The sequence below is a fragment of the Hibiscus syriacus genome, unplaced genomic scaffold, assembly GCF_006381635.1.
Source record: "Hibiscus syriacus cultivar Baekdansim isolate YM2019G1 unplaced genomic scaffold, ASM638163v2 tig00111013_pilon, whole genome shotgun sequence".
Taxonomy (NCBI): domain Eukaryota; kingdom Viridiplantae; phylum Streptophyta; class Magnoliopsida; order Malvales; family Malvaceae; genus Hibiscus; species Hibiscus syriacus.
In genome coordinates, this window is record NW_024062953.1 from 288454 (window position 1) to 300124 (window position 11671).

The following is an 11671-nucleotide window of genomic DNA, read 5'->3' on the forward strand; positions in this document are numbered from 1 at the left end:
TCCCCCAAGGGATACCTCTTCTGTGAAAGCTTCTATGTATGAAATGATGAACGACTTTCTTTACCCCTTCACAACAGGAGAAAATATATATCCCTTGTGTCCCATTTTGAGCCTACAGTATTTTTCTTCTGATTCAACCCTAACCAAGGATCACCCTCCACACTGGGGGGCAAGGTGGAGAAAATCTGCTCGCATGAGTGAAGACATTGATTCAGATGAGGTACCGAAAGGTGAACCAAATGCCAAGTGCAAAGATTCAATCAGAACAAAAAGAAGAAAAGAGGAAAAAGCAAAGAGAAAATAAAAAAGAAAAAAAGGAAAATTGAAGAAAAAACAAGATGCATATACAAAGATTCTCTCGATTCAAACGATGCATCGAGATTTAAACTATGAGATTGATCAAGCACAATCATTTCTGAATCAATGAATCATTTCACTCGAAGATCATAGAGCATCAAATGAGATTGATCAAGCACAATCATTTCTGAATTACTGCATCACTCTACTCGAAGATCATGGAGCATCAAGAGAGAGACATATATGAGCATATTCAAATTGAGCAAGATATGATTGAAGAAATCAGAATGAATTGATCCTTGGTTCAATCACCCTTAAACACTTGTTTGAGCCTTTTATCCATTTCTTTCATAACCATGAACCATGACCTACGTTACGTGCCTTAAAATTCCCTTCTAATCATACATGGATTTCTGAACAGAAGAGACTATCTTCAGATTTCATCCTGCCCATCAGGATTAATCTTTATTTTCAGAAAATAGTGTAATTAATGCATGATAGAGAAAAATAACAAAGGACGGTTCAAGACGTAAATTCTGAATGACGTCTTGAAACCAAATGAGGATTCGAGTTGAAAACCTGAAAAGGCGGCTCAAATACAAAAATTGGGTAGCTGAGGTAATCGCACGAATTCCTTGATAAGGCATCGCACAATCCAAGCTTGACCATAAAAGTTGGGAATCGGAGAACACTTCCAATAAGAGGAGCATGCAAGATACCCATCAAACCTTTGAGCATCAAATAAACAAAAATGCCAAACCTTTGACCAAACACAATAACCTGAGACATTTTTATCCTTTCCTTACTTGACCATTTCCCAAAAATAGATTTAATCTTGGCACATGTCAAACGGCTCTAATTTATTGAAGGATTAACAATATAATTAATTATTTGATATCCAATGAACTCTAGTTTTATAATTTGTCTCAATTGTAAAACCGTGAAAGGGGCAATATTTTTAAAAATTTTGGTTAAACATTTTTCGAAACTCTTTTTTGATATTTTCATAATTTTGAAAGTAAAAAAGAAATAAAAACATTTTTTTTTTGAAAACAAAACAATCTCTCTAGAGTGGATCTTGGTAAATGACATGTGGCTCTCAAACACAAAACTCATACTAAAGCTACAAATCAGGAACAATGAGGGCATCTTTGAAGATTTAACATCAAATGTTGGGGCATTTTTTAGATTTAACATCAAATGTTGGGGCATTTTTTTAGATTCAACATCGAATATTGGGGCATCTTTTGGAATTCAACATCCCGATGCAAATTATCAGACCTTTTGAAGGCATTTTCTCCATATGCAAGAACAAGTTCACAAAGCACGAGACTCCATCTAGGGGATAAAACAGAACTAATTCATGTTACATGCATCTTAGACATACTTAAGAGCATCGCATTTATCATTTTTTGTATACATAAGTTTTTGCATCTTTTAGAGTCAAGTTTCAACTTCAAGATGAAGGATGCTCGATTCAAAAGCACATGGTGGTTGCTCTACCTCACAGCGAAGGGGCGACTGTCTGACAACAAAACAACTTTCCAGTTTCAGTCAGAGTCAATTTCAACTTCACGGCGAAGGATATTGAACTCAAAGTGACATAATTCGCTCGAGAGTAGATTTCAACTTCATGACGAAAGATATCTAGCTCGAAGCTAAACTTCATAATAAAGGGGTCATCCACGGTTTCGACTTCACGGCGGAGAGAATCGTGTCCACCCAAAATATACAATACTTGGATTTCAACTTCACAACGAAGGATATCCAAGTCAAGGCTCAACTTCACGACGAAAGGGCTACCTGCGATTTTAACTCCACGATGGGGGATATCGTGCCACTCGAGACAACACAAGTTCAACTCCACAACGAAGGGACGACTGGTTGTCAACAAACAATTTCCCAATTTCAGAGCCAATTTTAACTTCACAGCGAAGGATATTGGACTCGAGACAGCACAAGCTCAACTTCACAGCGAAGGGGCGGCTGATTGTCAACAAACAATTTCTTAGTTCCAGAGCCAATTTTAACTTCACGGTGTAGGATATTGGACTCGGAACAATACAACTTACTTGGATTTCAACTTCACGACGAAGGATATTCAATTCCAAGGCTCAACTTCACAACGAATGGGTCATCCACGGTTTCAACTTCACGACGAAGGGAATCGTGCTCACCATTGTCTCTCTTGAGACAGTTTCCAAGTTTCCCTTGAAACAAAATCTTTGAATTTATTTCTCCTAAAACAAATTTTGTCTCCCTTGAGACAGTTTCTCTTGAAACACAAAATCTTCAAATTTATTTCCCTTAAAATAAAATTTTATTTCCCTTGAGACCGTTTTTCATGAAACAACATATATCTTTGAGATTGTTTCCCTTGAAACGAATTCTATCTCTTTCGAGACAACTTCTCTTGAAGCATCATCTGAGCCGTTACACTCAGCTCAGACACATACTTGAGATGGTTGAGAAGCATTTCTCAAATCAAAAATAGAATGTACACATCAGATTTGAACATTTGAAGAATTCAATATTAGGGATCAGAACTTGAAGATTCAAGAATCAAGATTCCAAACAGGCAACCGGAGATCGAGATTTCTCTCCAGAGCCCCAAGATAACATATGTTGCATATGCATTTTAGGCACACCTAAGAGCATTGCATCCATAGCATCACATATATGTATAACTTTTTCAGGTTTTAGCTAGAGTCAATTTCAACTTTGCGGCGAATGATATTGGACTCAAAGCGGCACAATTTGCTCGAGAGTAGATTTCAACTTCACGACGGAGGATACTTAACTCGAAGCCAAACTTCACAATAAAGGGGTTATCCACGGTTACAACTTCACGGTGAAGGGAATCGTGTGCACTCGCAACATACAATACTTGGATTTCAACTTCACGACGAAGGGGCCATCCGCGATTTCAACTCCACGACAGAGGATATCGTACCCGCACATCCACGATTTCAACTCCACGACAGAGGATATCGTGCCATTTTAGGCTCAACTTCAGGACGAAGGAGCTTCCCAGTTTCAGAGCCAATTTCAACTTCACAGCGAGCGATATTGGACTCAAGACAACACATGTAACACCCCCAACCCGTACCCGACCTGGATTCGAGTCCGAGGTGTCACATTGACTTTTCAAAACATTTACTTGTATAAAATAGTGAGTAATTTAAAAACTTTGATAACATTTAACTTATTCAAAACGTTTACAAAATATATCAGAGTTCATACAATTTATATCCTTAGACTACATGCCAACTACACTCTATAACCAGTACATATATTTTCTGATCTGACATTTGGTAAGGAGAACTGACCTGTCTTGCTCTGCATTACTCTTTACTCTTCTCGAAACCTACGTGTGAAATAATCACACGCTAAGTCGAAGACTTAGTGAGGCATAACAACTTATAATGCACTTTATAACATATATCAATACATGCATGTTCTGTTCTATCATGTTATACCAATTCCATGCATTCTTTGTATCATATAAAATCATATCAAATTAATTACAGTAAATACATACATACACATAATTCATCATTAACAGTTTATCATGTAATCACATACTTTTATGGTTAACCTTTTCAATCAAACACTATACACACACAACATCATATTATTTCTATAACATATATCATACCACTAACATATATTTGTTCATATCTCTGGATTAGCCCATGTACATATGTGAGAACTATCGATATGTGAGTCTATAGAGGTTGTGCACTAATGCTGTCACCACAGCTTGTATAATTGCACCGAAGTGCCGCGTAGAATTGCATCGTAGTGCCATATAATAATGTCCATAAGGACCACATATTATTCCTTAAGAATCATATACATATACTAGGGATCAAGTATGTGTCTTTCAAGACTTCACACATGTTCCACAGAATATATATATATCCCGAAGGAGCGCGTAAAATTGCACCGTAGTGCCATATAATAATGTCCATAAGGACCACATATTATTCCTTAAGAATCATATACATATACTAGGGATCAAGTATGTGTCTTTCAAGACTTCACACATGTTCCACATAATATATATATATCCCGAAGGACCGCGTAGACCCTCGACTCTTGGCATGCCAACTATACCCCTAGCTCTCATGACACATAACATGGGCGTTATCATTTATTTCATTTCAAATATTCACATAAACTTGTAATTCACTTTCACATATCACGTATCACATAGCTTCTTTTCATATTATCACATAGTCACATAGTTCACTTACACGTAGATCATTTCCATATAATTCACATATCACATATATCATGTTTTCATATAATGTCTATCATTTCCCACCCAATCACATTTATTCATGTAAACATATTTATCATATCTTGTTCACATAAGATCATATACTTCATATAACATATAGAAACACCTAGAACACTTTCACGTAGCTTATATCAATTTTCAGAGTCCTTTCATATTATCTGATGACATATATCACATAGATATATAATAACTGATATCATATTATCTACCTTATGCTCCATTTCTTTGTATTCCTTTTTTCATATCAGCATACATTTAAATATTCTTATATGTCCTATCAATATCCTATAAACTTACTCATATTCTCATATATCATATTTTAATATAATTTGAATAGTAATACTCTATAATTGTATCATATAATGATTTTACCCAAGTACTCCTTTATAAAGTTTATATTACATGTTCAATTAGTCTCATGCTATCTTATAAATAATTTCCATTTTTTTTATATCATTTTCCTTTTCCACTCACATAAACCATCTATTTATTTAGTTCAATTTCTCATGACTTCCTCAATACTCTTTAATAAAACTTTGTAGTTCTTCACTATAATACATAAACCATAGTTTCCTTTAATTTATCAATCTTCCCTATATTACTTATGTATCCTTATTTATGCCCTCGAATTCATACTATTCTCTTAGAGTCTCCTAACATTTCTCGTATAATTACTTATACCATATCATATAACTTATACTTGATTATCTTATTCTCTCATATTCATTTCATTTCTTATGACTCTATCATATAACTTATTTCATGTTCTTCCATTATTACATATTAAAGTCTTACATACATCATATAGCATATACTAAGCATATCCTTATCTTTAGTCATGCATACATACAATCAATGTAATACAGATAATCACATATAATTATAACCACACATAATCATGTACATGACTTCATGCATATTACTCTAGGAAATAGACTCATCGCAAGTCTTATTTCCATTAAACACTACATATCACTAGTATGCACTCACCTGGCCTCACTAGTCCATTCCAATCTCTTATCTTCCCTTTTTATCGATCTTACTTGTCAATGATTCCGGAACTCGTTTAGGCTCGATATCTACATAGTAATTCATTGATACTTATCAGTATACTAATTGATATATTCGAAACTATCACTCCTTAGTCTCAAAGAAAAGCCAATTTCATCTTTTAATGAAGGTATGCATCGATGCACTACACCATGCATCGATGCATAAATCCTATTCGATGTTTGTATTTAATGGGGATGCATCGATGCACTCCTTATGCATCGATGCATAAATCCTATTCGATGTTTTCTATTTAAATTCATGCATCGATGCACTGCATGTGCATCGATGCACCTTAAACAATTTCTGGTATTTATCATCGATGCATCGGTGCACAATGAATGTGCATCGATGCACATTGCCCATAACTGACATTTTAGCACGTAAATCATCAACTCTTCCCTTAATTCTTCTATTTTAAGCCCCTCTTATGACATTAAACTCAACTACTATAACTTGAACCAACTTATATCCATGTAAATCATCTTTAACCTCAAAATCCTATCTTCTTTATGAGATTCAAGAATCATACCAAATTTTCTATATGTTCTAAATCCAATTCTATCACTCCAAATCTCTTAATTTAACCATTGACAAGTCAAATTCATCCTTAGAATTTCAAAAACCTTTCTATATCAAAAGTTCATTTCTAATCTTTTAATAGAAATTCCTTTCTAATTCTCTCTTCTTGATGTTTTAAGTTTATACAAGCTTTCCTTAAGCTTATATAACCCCCAAAGATTCAAAACCAACTTATAAATTCAAGAAATTAACAGTTAAAAATCAAACTTACCTTTAAGTTGGAGCTACGAGAAGAAGAAGAGAGTAAGAAGAAGGCTTCCAGAAATCTCCCAAAACCCACGTGTACAACTCTTATTTAAAGGAAACACAAAATATCCTTTAAGCTGAAAAGACTAAATTGCCCCTTTAATTATCCATCTATGCTATTTAATCCATCATCAAAATTCTTTACTTAAATCCCAAAACTTTTAACTTATTTCAAAATTGAGCACAAAGTTTCCAAAATTTACATTTTAGTCACTGACCCGGCTTTTGGGATGTTACAACACAACCTCAAATTCATAACGAAGGGTCGACTGATTGTTAACAAATAATTTTTCAGTTTCATTCAGAGTCAATTTCAACTTCACAGCGAAGGATATTGAACTCGAGACAACACAAGATCAACTTCACAATGAATGGGCGGCTGGCTGTCAACAAACAATTTCCCAGTTCCAGAGCCAATTTCAACTTCATGACGAAAGATATTGGATTTGGAACAATAGTACCTACTTGGATTTCAACTTCACGATGAAGGATATCCAATTACCATGCTCAACTTCACGACGAAGGTGCCACCCGCAGTTTCAACTTCACGGCGAAGGGGCTTCCCAGTTTCAGAGCCAATTTCAACTTCACAGCGAGCGATATTGGACTCAAGACAACACAAGCTCAAATTCATAACGAAGGGGCGACTGATTGTTAACAAATAACTTTTCAGTTTCATTCAGAGTCAATTTCAACTTCACAACGAATGATATTGAACTCGAGACAACACAAGCTCAACTTCACAACGAAGGGGCGGCTGGCTGTCAACAAACAATTTCCCAGTTCCTAAGCCAATTTCAACTTCACGACGGAAGATATTGGACTTGGAACAATACTACATACTTGGATTTCAACTTCACGATGAAGGATATCCAATTACCAGGCTCAACTTCACGACGAATGTGCCACCCGCGGTTTCAACTTCACGACGAAGGGAATCGTGCACATAAGCAACATCCATCTCTAGATTGGATTTCAACTTCATGACGAATGATAGCCAACTCAAAGAAGGGTTATCTGTCAACAAAGACCTTCGAGTTCGACTACGCTCAGCTCCAAGACACATAATTTGCAGCATAACTCAAGGCAAGAAGGGTTATCTATCAGCAAAGACCTTCGAGTCAGATTACATTTAACTAAGAGGTAAATCAAATTTACAGCATAGCTCAAGGCAAGAAGGGCTATCTGTCAACGAAAATTGTCAAGTTCGATTCCATTCAGCTCGATGACACCTCAATCACACAATTGTTCGGCTGCAATCGAGGTTTTCAAGCCGAGAAGAAGATCTGGGTTAGCCGTGCCTTAGTAGCAAGAAGCCTTTTTTCCGTCAGCATAGCTTAAGTCGAGAAAAGCTATCTGTCAATGAAGACTTTTCGAGTTCGGTTTCATTCAGCTCGAGAGCATATCAACCACATTGTGGAGTCAATGGATTACATTCCAGTCGAATTTTTAGCTAATGTCTTTAAACCGAGAAGAAGACCAAAATGGAATACAACGAGAAGCCACATTCTGATTCAAATCATTTCAAGATGGACTCGACTTCGCGACGGATGAGCCATCCACAACTCAATTCGACAAGGAGTTATTCTTCAACTCCACTGAACGAAAATTTATGTCTTTTTATTTTTGTCCTATTTTTCGTTCCATGAAAAAGGACAAAGAGGGGCAGTTGTAGACACCCATTTTCTTAAAAGATAGAACTAGCAAGAGTTCATCTCCTAAGAGGAATCTTCTACCACCATATCTTTTAAAGCAACAACCACACCAACAAACGTGCAACAACCGAGCAAGGAGTCTAGTTGCATTAGGATTCTATTATTAATAGGATTCTAAAAATTGTTAGTTTTTTCACTATAAATACATGTAATCCTCCTCCTTTATAAGGGGATTTACATACAAGATATAGAGGAAAACACGAAAAATACAAAGACAAAGCTATTGTAAACGATTCAAAAATGAAATAAAAGGTAACATCTTTTTTTTACATTAATTCGTTTAATTTTCGCATGTGCATGTTATTTTTCTTGAGATTTGGTTTGAATAACCCAAAGCGTGGGTTGCGCCGATGACAAAAAAGGGTGGGGTTTCGAAGTTTCGAACCTAGATCTACTCCCGAGGCATGTTCATTTTTTTAAAGTATTTAATATTCCCTCTAAATCAATCTTAATCTTTAATTTACCTTGAAATTTACCCTTTAATTTTACTTTTATATTAATTTTATCTCCTATATATATATATATATATTTAATTATATATTTTTTATTTATTTAATATATTCTTTTTTTATTTATTTTATACTATTTTTATTATATATATTTTATATCATTATATATATATATATATAAATGTATTAATTTTTCTCCATTTACTATGGATATACATTTTTTCTTAATATTCTATTTTATACATTTATATATATTTTTTCTTAATATTCTATTTTTATTTTTATTTATTTATATATATATATATATATTATATTTTTACTTTATTTTATTTTTATTATTTTTTCTTAATATCATATATATCTTTATTTTTTTATTTGTTTTACTTAGTATTATATATTTATTATTTTTATTTGTTTTAGTAAATACTATTTTATATATACACATTTTTATTCCTTTTTAATTTCTTTTACTTTTTTTTATTTTTTTACTCCATTAATATTTTTACTTTATCTGTGTCTTTGTTTTTTAACATTTTATTCATTTTGTTTATTTTTATTATTTTTATTATTTTTACGTGTTTTATTATTTTTCATTTTTATTTATTATTCTCACGTTTGCACACTTGCTATCCTAATTCAATTTTATACTCCGCTACGAGTCAAACGTTTTTATCTTTTAAGAGTATTCAAATTTATAATTGTAAGTAATTTGAATCGGATCTGTTAAATTTTAATTTAAATTTCGAATTTTTACAACTAAGACAACCGACAAATTAATTAGTACCGAAAGGACGGTTCAAGAGTGTTAATCCTTCCTTGACCGTAACCGACTCCCGAATCCCACACATTTATGGTAAAAACACAGATCAAGTAAGATGGTGTCTGACCCACTTAAATTCGTTTTAAAATGATCAATGATGACTCCAATCCATATTTTTCAAGTCGAAATCCAATTTCAAGACCTAATCGAAAGACGATTACGACACATTCATATGCATTTATAGATCATTTAAAATTTAATTAATAATTTCTGATTTCAATATTACTAGAAAGATTAATATATGTTCTAAATACAGCTGTTGACTAATTCCATTTCAATGCTTCACCAATTTGAAGGAGCAGCTGAATTGACATACATTGCTACTTTAATAACCCACCGCTCCTACGTTCAAAATCATATATTTATATGATATAACTATCATCACCCAACAACCATAATTAATAAACAAATCATTTAATTTTAACTTTACTTTCAAGGACGGATTCCAAGTAAATTTACATCCACCCCTCATCTCAGCTACTCCAAAAAGTCTACGTCTTCCTTCTTTTCTAGAAAATTATTATATTTGGTTATCAAGTTGACTTGAATACCAGTCCCGCACCAGGAGCCATGTTCTCCTGCGCCGTGGATTCAGAGTGGCGGTGCTCCCCTTCGTAAGTTACAATCAACATCGACGGATCATCCGTGGCTCGCTCCACGTGTTTCCTCGCGGGGCACCCTCTCACTGTACTGCACTTGTAATATCCCCTGTACAACCCAAAAATCAAATCACAACTCATACGACAATCTATTATTTAGTGGTAAAAAAGACTGAAAACAGTAGTTACCGTGGGTATGGTGACCCCTTTATCGGCTTTTGCCCGTACTTCCTCCAAGAATACTCGTCTGCTGGAATATCGGCGATCTTGGAACTGATCGCTGGAACTCTAATTACATTTTTCACCCTGTGCTTCCTGAAATATCAAACCAAATACAAACTTAATCTTGACTCGGCCAATTCATACAACTCTAATCTTCTTCTTTTTTAAAAGAAAAAAAGGCATTCGTCTTATTACCTCCTCTTTGAGCAGCAGTGGCACTTTCCCCTGTCGGAGAGGTTCTCGGAGTGCTCGTGTTCGCGACACCTCTTCTTGAACGGTACAGATGATAGAGGTGGTTTTCCAGCAGAAACGGCCGGCGCCGGGGTCAAGAATAGAGATGAACCTTGCTTACCTTTTGAAACGCTGCCGTCCCCGGTAATGGAAGAAGACATAAACAAAGAGTTGGAGGACACGCTGAAGCTTTCCTTTGTAAACTCCAACTCCAACTCTGCACTTTCAGAGTTGGAGCTAAAGAAATTAGGTTTTGTAAAGTCGAGAGTCAAACTCTGTGGATGCGACGGAACGAAACTAGCAGGAGTCACACTTGGAGCTTCGACCGGCGCCGGTTTTACGGCCGCCGGAGTTTGAGACAGAACCTTGTGGGAATTAGTATCAGTTAGAGAAGCAGAGGATGAGGACGGGGAGGAAAACGAGGAGGACTGTATCGGTCCACGTCTGAACCGGGCGTGACCGGTTCTGTTTATTAGTGAGATGACCTTTTTGAACTTAGAGACGGCGAGGTCGGCAACGTCGCCGCAGTCGGTGAGGTTCGACTGTTGAGAAAGGAGGGTGATGAGGTGCTCCATGCTCTTCATGCCTTGCGATGCAGCCTCTTGTATGGCCGTATGATAATCCATATTATGGAAACTCATCAGATCCACCGCCATTTTCACCGAAGAAATACGAAAAGCGAAGAAACGTGAAGCAGTGGAGAGGTCAACAAGTCGTTGAAGCCTGGGAGAAAGAGAAGAGTTGAAAGGTGAAGGGAAGATGGCGAACAAGGGGAGGCGAGGTTGATATAAGGGCTAGGGCCGGCTTAAGGATGACCAGGTGACCGGGTAAAAATGTGTAAATCTGAGGGCTGAGATTGATTTGAAAATGTCAATGGTTGAATAAAGAAATGGGTGCGGTGGGTAGTGGGAGCCAGCGCAGATAGAGAATAATAGGTAAGATTTGAACAAAACCGATCAACAACGTTGACTAGACTTTTAATAAAAGCAAACAATTCGCTGTTAAAATCTCAAAGTCAAAGTAACATAGTGGCGGTTCAAACTTACGTTTGGATTTATGTTGGTTTTTATATTGTACTGGACCCTTTCACTTGCCTAATTATAACTCTTGTTTTTTTGGCACACGGTAAATCTTCAACTCAAACTCAATTTCAC

At 35.5% G+C, this 11671-nt stretch overlaps 1 protein-coding gene across 2 annotated transcripts; it reads right to left on the bottom strand.

Moving 5' to 3' along the window:
• Positions 1–9912: 9912 nt before the first annotated feature.
• On the bottom strand, positions 9913–11272 carry LOC120149902 (probable WRKY transcription factor 17). Of its 2 annotated transcripts, XM_039162608.1 has the most exons (4): positions 10482–11272; positions 10254–10379; positions 10048–10173; positions 9984–10017 (listed from the first exon to the last, which is right to left on the bottom strand). In XM_039162608.1, the coding sequence occupies exons 1-4, from the start codon at positions 11171–11173 to the stop codon at positions 9999–10001; spliced, it is 963 nt and encodes a 320-aa protein (XP_039018539.1). In that variant the 5' UTR covers positions 11174–11272; the 3' UTR covers positions 9984–9998. The 2 variants fall into 2 exon arrangements, with proteins under 2 accessions (XP_039018538.1, XP_039018539.1); XM_039162607.1 differs by having other exon boundaries at positions 9913–10173.
• Positions 11273–11671: the final 399 nt, after the last annotated feature.

Coding starts and splice junctions, on each gene's coding strand:
- LOC120149902 (XM_039162607.1), bottom strand. CDS start 11,173: ATGGCGGTGGATCTGATGAGTTTCCATAATATGGATTATCATACGGCC. Junction 10,380..10,481: donor CACTGCTGCTCAAAGAGGAG/GTAATAAGACGA, acceptor TTGATATTTCAG/GAAGCACAGGGTGAAAAATG. Junction 10,174..10,253: donor AAGGGGTCACCATACCCACG/GTAACTACTGTT, acceptor TGGGTTGTACAG/GGGATATTACAAGTGCAGTA.